Below are 14,873 nucleotides of genomic sequence, written 5' to 3'. Positions count from 1 at the left end.
TCTATGACCTCCACATAATTATTAGGATAATCTCAGAATTATTTTTTCAATAGAGGTTTTCTTCATTTTGGCTAAATATTTCAAATTTAGTAAAAAAAAAAAATAGTCCGGTCCGAACCGGGATCATTATGTTGTGGTTTGAAATGCTTCTTGGTTTGAAATTGTTAAAACCAGTTTGAAAAAAATTCAAACCAAGAAGCATTTCAAACCACAACAAATGTGGCATGGTTTGAATTATTTTCAAACTGGTTTTAACAATTTCAAACCAAGAAGCATTTCAAACCACAACAATTACCTCACACACATAAATCCGTTCCCTTTTAAGCGTTCCCTTTTGAGCGTTCCCTTTTGAGCGTTCCATGTTTAGCGTTCCCCTTCTGGCGTTCCATTAACAAATCCCGATAAACTTATGCTAATTTAAGAGCTAGCGTTAACAGTTAACTAATCAAAAGTCACTTTTAATGCAAAAAATGAAACCCCCAAAGATGTATTTCCCTAATATTTTAAGCGGAATTTATATATTAACTTTTCGTCTTGAATTATAACACTTTAGAGGATGAAAAACATTTCACGCTTTTCTGCGTCTCATCCCACTCTGGACGAAAGCAATTATTTTCTGATATCCAATCCCACTACATTTTCTTTGACAATCTAAGTAATGATGATAAAATTCTGTTCCTTTTTAATAATGTTGACCGAATAAGAAAGTAGCCCACTTTATATGCAAAACATTTAAATCAAGACCGAATACTCTCATTTAAGCCATATTATGTTATGCAATACCATCAATATGGAATGCAAATAAATAAATGAAATGAATTAATAAATTAAATAAAATAAAGTTGAAATATTAAATTTATTGAATCTCGACACTTTTAAGTTGTGTTGAGTTGTAGTGTTTTCATCACAGAGGAAACCATTGCCCCCTGGGGTATGTGAGGGGTGGACTCTGACTCATTGTCCCCTGGGGTATGTGGGGGTGGACCCTAGCCCATTGCCCCCTGGGGTATGTGAGGGCTGGGCCCTGGCCCATTCCATTGCCCCCTGGGGTATGTGAGGGGTATACCCTCGCCCATTGCCCCCTGGGGTATGTGAGGGGTGGACCCTGACTCATTGTCCCCTGGGGTATGTGAGGGGTGGACCCTGACTCATTGCCCCCTGGGGTATGTGAGGGATGGACCCTGGCCCATTGCCCCCTGGGGTATGTAAGGAGTGGACCCTGGCCCATTCCATTGCCCCCTGGGGTATGTGAGGGGTGGACCCTAGCCCATTGCCCCCCGAGGTATGTGAGGGGTGGACCCTGGCCCATTGCCCCCTTGGGTATGTGAGGGGTAGACCCTGGCCCATTGCCCCCTGCGGTATGTGAGGGGTGGACCCTAGCCCATTGCACCCCGAGGTATGTAAGGGGTGCACCCTGGCCCATTGCCCCCCTGGGGTATGTGAGGGGTGGACCCTGGCCCATTGCCCCCTGGGGTATGTGTGGGGTGGACCCCGGCCCATTGCCCCCTGGGGTATGTGAGGGGTAGACCCTGGCCCATTGCCCCCTGCGGTATGTGAGGGGTGGACCCTGCCCCATTGCCCCCCGAGGTATGTGAGGGGTGGACCCTGGCCCATTGTCCCCTGGGGTATGTGAGGGGTGGACCCTGGCCCATTGCCCCCTGGGGTATGTGAGGGGTGGACCCTGGCCCATTGCCCCCTGGGGTTTGTGAGGGGTGGACCCTGGCCCATTGCCCCCTAGGGTATGTTAGTGGTGGACCCTGGCCCATTGTCCCCTGGGGTATGTGAGGGGTGGACCCTGACTCATTGTCCCCTGGGGTATGTGAGGGGTGGACCCTGCCCCATTGCCCCCTGGGGTATTTGAGGGATGGACCCTGGCCCATTCCATTGCCCCCTGGGGTATGTGAGGGGTGGACCCTGCCCCATTGCCCCCTGGGGTATGTAAGGGGTGGACCCTGGCCCATTCCATCGCCCCCTGGGGTATGTGAGGGGTGGACCCTGACTTATTGCCCCCTGGGATATGTGGGGGGGGGGGGGGGGGTGGACCCTAGCCCATTGCTACCTGGGGTATGTGAGGCGTGGACCCTGGCCCATTGCCCCCTGGGGTATGTGGGGGGTGGACCCTGACTCATTGCTACATTATGTATGTGAGTAGTGAACCTTATCTCTGGGCTATGTGGAGTTAATTAAAATTATTTTGTGTATATTAAAAAAGCTTTGCAATTAAAGGACCTTTCTCGCCATGTTTCTTTTCCGAGAGCCCCCTCTAACATGCGCCCTTTAAGATCTGAGTTATTCGTTCGAGTATCTGGATAATAGAAGAATCAAAAATTTGCCTGAAGGCAAAAATCAATCAGTCTATCTTAGCGCGAAGGCTCGATTTATTGAAGCTTTGAGTAACTGAAGTTAGTATAACTAAGTGCTGCGCAAAGTGCGCGTACATTTCCTTGGACCACCAAAAAAGTGTCACTATTGAAGGATAGTAAATCAATAGTGATTAATTCAAGAGTAGTAATTTACATTTCTTTATCCCTTATCTATGCAATACAATAAAAATGTCGTATAAAACCCTGCTTATTAAACACGCCCTTTTCCGGTAGCCGCGGCCACCGCCAACTTAGTCAGAACTATAAAAGTGTTTTCCTGTATGTCTGGCTTTTCCGTTTCTCTTCTATAAATCTACGCTTAAACTTCAATTGTCACGAAAGCCAGGGCGAATGGCAGCAATTGACGCTGTCATACTTTTCCAGGCTGTACAAGGATCGGATCAGATGATTGGTAACCATTCCACGTGTAGACAAATTGTCTGGTAGTAAGCGCGATTAAAATTTTAATTTTCCATGTTAATAAATGGGGTGGGGTATATTCCTTAGAGTGGTTTTCAAAAACCCGTGAAATACTATTTTGTTTATTTAGTACTAATACACTGTAATGTCTTTGTTCTCTTTTGTTCTGGTTTTCACTATTACACTTTAACAAATACATTTTGTTGCAAAGGATTTTGAAAACCACTCTGTTGAGATGTGCATAAATTTATTAGACAAACAATCGTTTGTATCAATAGCTTTTGAAAATTCATCTTCATTGATAAGGGGCTACATCAACTTCTTGAATGTCTCACAGATGCCAATGGACTATCGCCCCTAGGCCCCAAATAATATGCCGAGCTTTAAGGCCCTCGCCGTCGATATTCGCTCGTTGCGCTTTCGGGTTTTCGGCAGTGCGGGAATATCTCTGGAACCGGGGTACTCTACCTATTGCTAATTGTTGTCCAATCCTTATTACATATACTTACCCATTAACTCCTTGTTTGTGTGAGGAAATTGAGATTATGGACATTTAATATTATATTTGGCACATACCAATCAAGAGAAACATTCATTCGAATAAAGGAACATTGGAAACATTCATTCGAATTCTAGTTTACTGTGACCAAATCATGTTGCAATGAATTTAGAATCGGGATATGATATCACCACAATATTTGTTATGAGGTCACGACAAAAGCATCAGAAAAATGAAACCACGCGATGCATTAAAAGTTAAAACTTTCTCCACATATGGTGCGATGCCTATTACAAGCTTACGTGACTTTCCGTCACGCCAGGAAAGGCTTGTACGCGTTGCGTGACGAAAGCTTCCGTGATTTCACAGCTTGACGTTTTTCGCTCGCTCAATCAAAACGGTTCCATGTGCTTGATTTTTTTTCTCTCTCTTCTTGCTGGGTGGTTTATTCTAAATATATAATATTAATAATAAAAAAAAAACATTTCCCGTAAATAAAAGTGAATGCAATGGCATATGGGAGTAGATATTCTTAATATTTGCAGAGAGAACCTATTTTTTGTCCCGCTGTCTTAGACAAATCGTTTAGAGTTACGGTTATGTATATTCAATGCTCACCTGCTAAGATATGAGTATTGATCACGAGCTGAAATCGCCATAAGAGGTATTAATAATGACGGACAGAAATATTTTTTTTGCTTCACCGATTTGTTGGTCGTCATCGATTTCGCATGTTGCTCGCTCGAACCGAGTTTTTCTCTGCGAAAAGTGTTTTAGCGTACAAACTATAGAATTATGCATTTTCTTCGATTGACTCGTGTCTTGAAACCCCGAGATCTTTTGAACAACTTTTAGGATAAATCATTCGTCAGTGTAAGGTCGGAAAGTTAAGAACAAAGCCGACTAAAGGACCCGTAAAAATGGGTAGCAATTTTCTAATATTTTAATGCAAACTAGCCAATCAAAATAATCATTCTTTATCGAGGCCTCGATAAAACAGCCAATCAGATCGCAGTGACGTACCGTACGGGTCTGCATACCTCGTATCGTGACGTCACATTACGCCGGGGTGAGGCTGCTAAGCTCTTTGCAACTCGCCAAAGTGAGAAGCGGCGGGGCCTTTTAGATCAAGGAACTTGGTCGGGTTTCTTTATATTTTTCAAGTATTGCTCGACTTCAAGAAGTACCAAAGTAAAAGGATCTTTAGTGAAAGGTCCTAATATCTCTGTGTGGAGCTGAGACCGCGTTTCCACGCGTATAACTCATCATGGAAAACGAAATGAAATACTTGGTTGTCGACCGGGCAGCCATTTCTGACCCGGTTGCATTAGCAGAATGGAGTTCCAAACGCTTGGTTTGGATCCCCGACGAAAAGCAGGGCTTTGTAGGAGCAAGCATAAAAGATGAGAGTAAAGATGAGTATGTTGTCGAGGTGGAAGGGGGGAAGAAAAAGAAAGTTCACAAAGATGACATCCAGCGTATGAACCCACCCAAATTCGAGAAAGTTGAAGACATGGCCGATCTTACATGTTTGAACGAAGCTAGTGTGTTGCACAACCTAAAAGACCGTTACTACTCTGGCTTGATCTATGTAAGTATTACTCCATTCCATTGCCGTTAATAATGATACAATCTTGGTGCATGTATTGTCCGGAAAATGAACTGCTATCTTTGAAAGCCGAGCTAACTTTGTAAGCGTTTATACCGGAAGTCTGACTCGAAATCTACTCCGAGAAAAGTTGCCTTGACTTTAGCATTTGTCTGTTCCCAGCTGTTCGCTGCAATCATAGCTAAGCATGTGCTCGTTTTATCAATTGCAGACCTACTCTGGTCTTTTCTGTGTTGTGGTGAACCCCTACAAGCGTCTACCGATTTATACCGACAAAGTTATCGATATGTACAGAGGAAAGAAACGCCACGAAGTTCCACCTCATATATATGCAATCACGGATACAGCATACAGGAGCATGTTGCAAGGTAATTTTTTTTCTTTACACAACATCGGCTTATTTGTGTGTGTGCTATCGTAGTACTCGACGCATGGTTAGCCTCCGGTGCATGGAAGGAATTTGTTGTATGCTCGTCACACTTAGAAGTACCTTTGCTTCATGTAAACAGCAATCCAAAGAGCTCATTTATTTGCTCATTTCTGGAAGGCGTTGTGCATAGCTTGCTCATCCAACTAAAATATTTCGATCCAATCAATATGCATCTTTCACATTCAATCATCATAACCTGAAATATTCCTTCGGGCATTTTAACCTCACGGATAATGGCTCAATGCTGACATTTTGAAATTCTATTAAATCCCTCTTTCTTGCCGAATCATGCCATGTTAAGTTTTGCCAAGTTTTTATCAGTGTGTTTATAGCTAATGTATTCTGCTAATTCTTTTAAAGATCTGTCGAATTGGGTTATTAAACTATTAGGAACCTAAAGTCAATCTACTGTTTTTGAAGTCAACCCTTCAAGAACAAAATACTGTTTACTTATCCTAGGGCTTGACTTTTGATATATATTCCAAACATGAAATCTGATAGTTTATTATGAAAATTATTTTGCTACACTGCTAAATACTTCTAGAAACACACATAAAATATTGCTGTCAACACAGAGTCTAGATGTCAAAAATGCAATGCCAATGTTTTGCCACTAGTAATTCTCAAGAAATATAAACTATTAATGTGCTCACTGGTATATACATTATATATTATTGTTTTTTGAGAAGCCATTATGATATTATATACTAAAGGTGACTTGTGCAGAATTGGGCTTATTTGGGTGCAATAATGCTTAGTATGGTATATGCTGAGACGCAACTGATGGTCACTGTGATTGGCCGAGGGGCATTATAGATGGTCTGATGTGATCTACTGTATGGCAACAATGGCTATCTTTATTCAAAAGTCATGCATGTAACATTTGACTGTTTTCTCTTTTGATCATGATTTTAGGCAGTATACTTCATGCCTGTTATGACTGCCAACAGCTTAAGAATTCAGGCCAATCTGCTATATCTTTGTTAAATGAATGATCCTCATTTTGAATTCATCACACCACAGTCTTAGATAATATTAAAATGCAGATTTCTCTAGAACAAACGTTGGTTGGGATAAGGCTAGTATCTATATATTCTACCCTGACGTAATTGAGTTTTCAAATTAGTACAGAAATAATATCTCTGAACAAACAAAATGCTATTTACTTTTGTATCTTAGATACAACCCTCCACATTTAAACATAACCTGTATGCAATTGTTTCTTGTAGTTGTGTTTTATAGACTAATACCTCCCATCATTAGCAATCAAAAATGAAAACCTTTGCAATTATTAGATCCAATATCACAAGATTAAACTGTTTAATTATGGAAATCCATCGCTCAAATTGCCCTTGTTTCTACTCCTTGCCTTTGCCTGTTAACTGGAGACAGTATGTTTTGCTTTCATTTTTATTTCAGGTTATCATTTTATCACTATATTTTATTTCAAATAGAGCAAACTTCTTTAAAAGATTGAGAAACTGTTCCTTTTTGTGTCTCGGGCAATATTTACTGACTTAACTCTGTTGGGGGTCTTTTTAATTCCTTAATTTGGCAAGAAATCACATGCAATCTATTAATTGCTTATCAGCAGCAAAAGCAGCATTTCCTATTTGTAATGATAGCATCATTTCCTATCTTGAAATATTTATAAAAAAGATATATGTTGTTTAGTAATCAAGCAACTTAGAATTAAAATCAGTTGTTGTTTACTTACACAACAGTGTTTACTTTCTTATGGATATTGAAATTCTAACAGATTTATTGAAATGTGAAGATGCACTGCTTAAAAATTTGCACAACAGGTTTAGGGACATTTTGGTTGTCGAAAGAAAATGTTGGAATGTTATTTTGAAATTGAATTGATAACCAGAAAGTGTTTACCATCAAGATAAAAACATTAAATTATTTTTATGGTCAAAATCTTTTATAAGTTAAGTTGTGTAACGTTTCATGATTTATGATTTATGATTTGATTTTCAAGCATTGTTGAATTTGATGTTGATTCCATTTTTAAAAATAAGCTTTATCATAATAGAAAAATCTTAAAGATAACTTGCCCAAATATACTTCATGGTGACAAGTGTGCCTAAGCCTTTTCATTGAAATTCTAGAGAAAGCATTTAGGGGTTATCTATCACAATTTAACTTTCAAGCCAATGTTTTAATTACAAATTCAAACAAGTCATCTAATATTTTGCTTATTGTTTCCATAATTAAATCAATAATAGAAAGCAAAACACATGCCTTTTTGCAAAAAAAGCATTTAAATTACTAGCCCCTCATTTTCGAGTTTCAAAAATTGTTAAGAAAGTAATGATTGTCTTTATCTAGGTTGTTCACTGCACTCCGCTTTGTAAAATTATTTAGCTCATTACATACCATACTTAAAATACCTTGGAACACTATATTAACACAAGTAATTAATTGCTAGAATCAGTGGTGATAATTGTCCGTTTTTGCAAGACACTGTGATCTCATTCTAAAATGTTTACTTTTACTTGAGTCTAGATCGGCAGTAATATGCTAAATTTTACTAACAATGAATGAGTTAAATACAGTTATTTAAAAGCTAATGACTATGAGGAGGACTCTACGAAATCAAATCAAGGTTATGGATATGGAAAATTATATGATTTAAATGTGTTAAGATAGTTATGAGTTATTTTTAACTAGTCCTTAACAGAAGGAGGCATTAAGTGTGTGTGCTTAATTTAGAATTAAATATATTCTAGAAAAAAAATGTGGTGTTGGAAGATAAGTGATGTTTTGTTTAGAGATTAGATGGTTCCACCGCCCCACCACTGAATCTCTATTTTTGAATAAGAAGTTTAGTTCTGTAATTGCACACTTTAAACACCAGTGCTTAAGCATTCAGTTGATGAATTAATGTTGGCACTAGAAAATTGTGGCCTGGAAGTTGACCTTAACATGACACCATACTTTCCTTGCATTCCTTGCATTGCTGGGTTATTATCTAGACTGACTATACATAGACTTTCAAAGGTTAAACTTTTTACTGCCCTTATCATCCCTTTGGCTCTTAGTCCTAAAGTGTAAGTTTATAGATGTAATATTGTAAGTTTATAGATGCAATACTCACATTCATAGCAGTGCTATATCGCCTAGTACACATTCTGGTCATTAAAAGTTAAAAACACCTATTTCCTAAAAGGTTGTTAGTGCTTACAGCAAATGGCAATTGTAAAATGGTGCTTCTGGTAAGTGATTATTTACAAGAATAAAGGTGGCAAAGAAACTGAAACGTGAACTAAATATTAATTACCTTTAATGAATGATCGTGCGATGTATCCTTTTTTTAAAATTTGGATAAAATATATTGGGATCCATGGGTCCTTTTGGTTGTAGAACTGCCGTTTGCCCTTTGTGCTGACAAAATTTTATTTGTAAATACTGTAAGTGTATACTCAAATTGGTGATTTTATTGGTGATTGTCTGTGCGCAAAAAGTCCCACTAAAAGAAAGCTACAGTATGTATGTGTATTATTCTTATTTTTATTTAAATGTCCTTAAACAGCCTCTGACAGCCGCCATTTTGTCATCCTAGCAAAATACCAAGTGCGAAAAGGCATCCATTTCCATTGGTGGATTTTTGGAAGCCAATGTGATATTTTTTTTATTGAACTTGGTGAATTAGCTATTAAACTTTGTTTTAAGATGATTATTTTGAGATTTTAACATAACTCTGCCTTCCAATATTAAATGTAAACAGTAACAGGTGTGACTGACAAGGGTATTTTATATAAATGCAGTATAAGAAGGAGAGTGAATGAGGAAAGATTTGTCTTAACTGTTCTATAGAGAGAAGGGCATCAATTTGGTTGTTACTCTGTCTTAAGAACACACTATTTAGGCAGTGTTCTCATGGGATTATCAGGATAACAAGTGCTTTAGCTCAGTGAGTGACTGGGCTTGTCTGGTTTCTCTCCTTTGATTGATATCACTGTTGATTGCCCTCTTGTAAGATAACCTTCTGACCCAACTAAAGACAACACTTTTCAGACTGCAAATTACACTAGCTAACACAACAATCCTTTCAATATGTCAATTAATTTTTGCACTTCTATAAAATAATAATTATTTGGATTAACAGCCATTTTATTAGGCAAATACCACTAAAGATTTGTTTTAGTAAGAAAATACTTTATTTTAATATTCATCCTATAAGCATTCTTTTTAGTATCTGTGATTTACAGTATCTGTTCTATGTCTGTGTATTTTTTCTCAATCAAAGATTGAAAATGTGTACAAAAAAAACACACATAAGATTACTGAATTAATGTATGATTTTGTTTGAAAAGAAACTGGAAGTGATTATGTTTCAGCTGTGGTGAATAGGTTAATCCTTGTCATATTGCTTTTGAGATAATAAAATCCCTTACAGCCTTTCTCTGTGATAGTTTCAATGTTTTGCAGCTAATTTTCAAGTCTAGATCAACATTCTATACCTACATTTCCCTTTAGTGTATGCTACAAGCCAATAAAAAGTGCTTGCAGACTGCACAGTTTGTACAGACAAAAAATATACATCTTAAGCTATTTAGAAGAACTCTGTCTGAGAGCTTTCATTGACACTTAGGTCTTTAAGGCAATGAGATCTCTGATTATTTTATTGATCTCTTATTACTCAATGTGAGTGACACAGTAGAATCAAGTTATTTAGTTTTTGAATTTATGGTTATGGCTTGATTTGTAAGACTGCAGAATTTAGGGGAACCTGGTTATAACAGTACCTCATATATCAATGATGTTTCTGGTACAATACTGTAATAATTTCTGACCCTGAAATCAGGCAAATATATGATAACATTATTTTGGTGAGCCTGATTGTAGCCTGTTCTTCAGACAAGGAATGTCCTGCTTTGTATATTTATCCATGTCTGTCAGTCTTGAATAAACTTATCACTCAACAATTATGAGACTTTGAAGCTTGCATTAATCTAAGTATTTTACTGCTCCTAAATTCGAAGCATGACCACATGTATGTAGAATATTATATATATTTTTTTCAATTCTAACTGTAAACATTTTCTTTCTTTCCAGATCGTGAAAACCAATCCATTCTCTGCACGTAAGTAGAAATAGATATATCGTTATATATTTGAGAATTCCAGTGTTTGATTAGATAGGGTAATCCTATTAGTATTAATTGTTTAAGTATGTATAAGTATATCTTTTACAATATGAAAAAAAAAATTTGTAGTTGCCAAGGTTAAGGATTCAATAATTTTATTGATAAATAAACACTCATGGGAATTGTTTCCACCTTTCCCCTAGAGGTGAATCTGGAGCAGGTAAAACTGAAAACACAAAGAAAGTCATCCAGTACCTTGCAGCAGTTGCCGGCCACTCATATGGCAAGGTTCATGCCACGCCCCAGAAGACAGAAAAAGGTGGCAAATCTAAACCAACCTCAATGACACAAGTAAGTAGAGCTTAAAGCAGCATTGTCACCAGTTTACTTCCGGTCGATTAGGTAACGATCTCTGATGATTTTTAACGGAAACTGCAGAAAATATTACAAAATTTTAAAAGCAGTGTGTCTTTTGGAAGTTTCTTCGAGGATTTGACTGATAATTTAGAGCGGATGAACCGTTTTATATTGCGGATTCTAATAGATTCTTTTGACGGTTGAGGTTTCGGATGGACCTCCGGAAGTAAACTGGTGACAATGCGGCTTTAACAAAATACTGTGTTTTTCAATTGCTTAGTAAAGCCAAATTTCCCAGGAGAGTTTAGAGGCAGGGAAAGACCCTGTGTACACTCTTGTTTTACTTCAATTAAGGCTGGGACGTTCTTAATTTTGGAGCATTTTAAGGCTGAAAATGTTCTTAAGGGTGTTCTTAAATTGAAGTGCTTATAGATTTAGTACCCGATGAATTATTAGGAGAAGAATTACACAAATGATCAACAGCAATATAATATTTAAGGTTGATATAAATAAACACAATTTGATACTGCATTTTAGAACTGCTTCCTGAGCCTTAGCATGTTCTTAGCATGTTCTTAAAATTTGGTGAAATCTCAGCCTGGATGTTCTTCTAAAAAGGTTCTTATATGTGTAATAGCTTTGACTCTAGTGGAGGGCCTACAGTATACAGTACCGCTCACGAACATAGGGACACTGTTCGCGAATGTGGGTGGGGAAATTCCTATGAAAGATGGTCTGCTGAACCTGTGGGGGGCCTTTTGTGATGCATATAGTATATAGTCCTTATATTTCATTTGTTGAACACTTTCTGGCCTACTTTATAGGTGTAAGTAATTACCTTGTTTTATTTGTTCAGGTTGAGCTTGAGAAGCAACTACTGGCCGCCAACCCTATCTTAGAAGCTTTTGGCAATGCCAAGACCATCAAAAATGACAACTCTTCACGTTTTGTAAGACATTGCAGTTTTTCATTATTTCTTCATTCAGTATTTACTTTTGATGGATTACATCACAACATATTTACAGTACTACCAACTGGTGTATTTGTTTGTTTGTTTGTTTATTACTGCAGGGCTTCATTTTAACATTCCTGATCTAAGTTAAAACAGAACTAGAAGAATCATAGTGTACATAAAAAGCTTTTTTGTAGAATGTTTGAAGTAGAAAATTTTGATTTGTGGTGCTTGAGGTAAAAATCAATACTCGTGGTAAAACCCAAACTAGAAGAATCATAGTTTACATAAAAAGCTTTTTTGTAGAATGTTTGAAATAGGAAATTTTGGTTTGTGGTGCTTGAGGTTACAATCAATACTCATGGTAAAACAGAACTAAAAGATTCATAGTGTACATAAAAAGCTTTATTGTACAACATTTAAAACAGGAAAAGTCGATTTGTGGTGCTTGTGGTTACAATCAATATACCTGTATTTTAGTCCTGATGGGTATTAGAAATTGAAAAGACCTTATTGTCTCATACTTTTTTGTATGTTTTATTTTTAGGGAAAGTTTATCAGAATCAACTTTGATGCTTCAGGCTTCATCGCTGGTGCTAACATAGAGACTTGTATCCACTATTACAAATACCATGCAACCCCTATTAATCCACTACTCTTGAGTCCTAAGCAATAAAGGTTAATACAGGCCTTCTGGAATTACGCGGAAAAAACTCAAAATTACGCGGGATTCTTTGCTAAATAACATGCTAAATTACGCGGAAAATCAACCATTACCCGCTAAATTACGTGGGATTTTGCAATACATTTTTCTTGAAAAAACAAAATTTTGCGGGATTCTTTACTGAATTACGCGCTAAATTACATGGAATATCAACTGTTACGCCCAAACATGTTTTACATTTTGTAAGGAAAGCACGAAATAACTTGAAAAGGTTAATTTTTTGCGTGAAAATATCTTAGGCAAGTTTTCATTGGCTCCTAGCCACCAGCCAATTAAAAAAGGTATTTTATCATTAGTCCTAGGCCTTCGCGGTTTAGCAAAGAACGCCTATTTGTTTTCGAAATTCAGTTCGAAATATCACACTTTTACAAAGAATATTTCTCTTTTTTTACGAGAAATAGAGGTAAGAACCCTAAAAGAACACATCAGCTGTGCAATTAAATGTTTTGTCTTTCAAAATTTAGCCAAATTACGCTGAATTACGCAAAAATTTTTGGATTACGCGGAAAAAGCTAAATTACGGGCTTCCGCACAAGCGCGTACTTCCAGAAGCCCTGTTAATAGAGTTTGGCCACTTAATAAAAGTTCCCAAGAAATATGGAATAAAGGATTAAAGAAAATGATATTTATTAGATAATTTAAGAACAGCAGGTAGAATTCATTTTTCCTGTTAAATCCTTGACACTTGTTCAAAGATCTTCTTGAGAAGTCCAGAGCCATTCGACAAAACTCCAATGAACGTACATTCCACATCTTCTACCAGATGATGGCTGGCCTAGAGGCCAAGGAGAGGGGTGAGATACTCCTCGGTAAACCCACTGACTACAGATTCCTCTCAAACGGGAACATGCCTGTACCTGGGATTGATGACGCTGCTGAGCTGGCTGATTCTATTGTAAGTTTACATTATTTTTAGTTGGCTTTTATTTCCTTGTTCAGTAATGTTGTTGGAGCAGCCAATGTGAATTATGAAATGGCAGACCACAATTTGTTAAGACTTTATCATCTTTACTGTATGACATCTCCATATTTAGTTCCCAAATATGTTATCTTTTTGAGTGAATACTTGAATATACTTTGTCTGTAAGCCAGACAGAAATTGTTATTAACCATTTGAATTTGGAAGCATTTTTTAAATTTGGGTCTGTATCCTGTTCATGGAAATGATGTCAGATGTCAGATAGCAAGTATCATAGCAAATTATTAAAGTGTTGGAAATTATCAATTTTTGACTGAATTTCTAATTTAATGGAGTATATAAGGCTAAGTTCAAACGTTGTATTATCAATGAGCCATATTCAATGCCAATGCTTGCAAATGAATTGAGTCGATTGTTTCATCCTCATTTGCATGCATTTGCAGTGAATACGGTTCATGGATAATACAACGTTTGAACTTAGTCGTTGTTTTACATGTAGTTATTTCAATATTTTTTCACATAAAGGGACTTCCAATACTGAATGTAAACAACAAGAAAGTATGGCTGACTAGTCCTCTTTAATTAGAATATTTAATTGGTTTGATGTATCTGTGCTCAATTGCTTCTCGTTACAGCAATGTTTGACTGACATGAACATGGGCGAAGATGAGATCTTTGGTAAGCCATCGCTTCTATTGGTCAATTTTTACTTCAATTCTCTTTACATTTATTGTTACAGTATAAAATTATTTTAGATAAGGCAAACAATGAAAAACTTCACACCAGATCTATGCAAATACATACTTCCACCTTAATTTGTCGCTTTTTCACACTGATACTATAGGCGTTCTGTCTGACTTAGCTTTTAAGTAATAATTCACATGTCCCATTGGGGGATATGAAGGCACATACCTAGGGGGTGTGTAGTGTGCATGTCCCCTATACCCCAACTTCTGGCCTCTAAAGATTGTGTCCTTTCCTAAGTGCCTGCTAAGGTTTTTTTTATCTATTTTTCAGCCATCTACAGGGTTGTATCTGCTGTACTCCACTTTGGTAACTTGGTCTTCAAGCAGGAAAGGAATTCTGATCAAGCAATCCTTCCAAACAATGAAGGTACATTATGAAAAACAGAACTTCACCTGATGATGCTTTCATATAAATTATACATTAGTTTGTATACAACACTACCCCGGGTACCAGAGTCTGGAGCTTCGTTTACTGTGCACTCTTTACTGACTACGAGGAGCGAAGCAACAAGACTCTGGCCACACGGATAGGTTTTCACAGTTTCAGGTACACAAACGGTTCAAATTACTCGAAAAACCTGTTTGGCGATTATGACGTTATCTTCCAGCACATGCTCTGTCAGAGCTGTCAAAGTCTGTTAACAAATAGTCAAATTGCTCCGGGGCTCGTGAACACAAATGGATATTCACCAGCTAGAAAAACTTTAGTGTCCAAATCATTGCTTGAGAGGTTAATGCCTTTATCCCTAGAAGTTCTAT

At 37.4% G+C, this 14,873-nt stretch overlaps 1 protein-coding gene and 1 long non-coding RNA gene across 2 annotated transcripts in view; one reads left to right on the top strand and one right to left on the bottom strand.

Moving 5' to 3' along the window:
• Positions 1–2,358: 2,358 nt before the first annotated feature.
• Positions 2,359–4,198, bottom strand: LOC116615525. Its single transcript, XR_004294976.2, has 2 exons — positions 3,901–4,198; positions 2,359–3,732 (listed from the first exon to the last, which is right to left on the bottom strand). It is a non-coding gene; the product is annotated as an uncharacterized LOC116615525 (long non-coding RNA).
• A 144-nt stretch (positions 4,199–4,342) lies between these two features.
• The window catches only part of LOC116615540 (myosin-10), a 30,001-nt gene continuing 19,470 nt past the window's right edge, over positions 4,343–14,873 (top strand). The window contains exons 1-9 of the mRNA XM_032377231.2: positions 4,343–4,873; positions 5,103–5,259; positions 10,386–10,413; positions 10,620–10,767; positions 11,630–11,722; positions 12,273–12,336; positions 13,145–13,344; positions 14,004–14,046; positions 14,386–14,481. Of these exons, the coding sequence (XP_032233122.2) occupies positions 4,550–4,873; positions 5,103–5,259; positions 10,386–10,413; positions 10,620–10,767; positions 11,630–11,722; positions 12,273–12,336; positions 13,145–13,344; positions 14,004–14,046; positions 14,386–14,481 (1,153 nt within the window). The 5' untranslated portion in view covers positions 4,343–4,549. The remainder of the gene's footprint in view (positions 4,874–5,102; positions 5,260–10,385; positions 10,414–10,619; positions 10,768–11,629; positions 11,723–12,272; positions 12,337–13,144; positions 13,345–14,003; positions 14,047–14,385; positions 14,482–14,873) is intronic.

The sequence above is a fragment of the Nematostella vectensis genome, chromosome 12 (genome assembly GCF_932526225.1).
Source record: "Nematostella vectensis chromosome 12, jaNemVect1.1, whole genome shotgun sequence".
Lineage (NCBI taxonomy): Eukaryota > Metazoa > Cnidaria > Anthozoa > Actiniaria > Edwardsiidae > Nematostella > Nematostella vectensis.
Note: the sequence above shows the minus strand (reverse complement) of the source record. Positions and strands in the feature narration are given on the sequence as shown.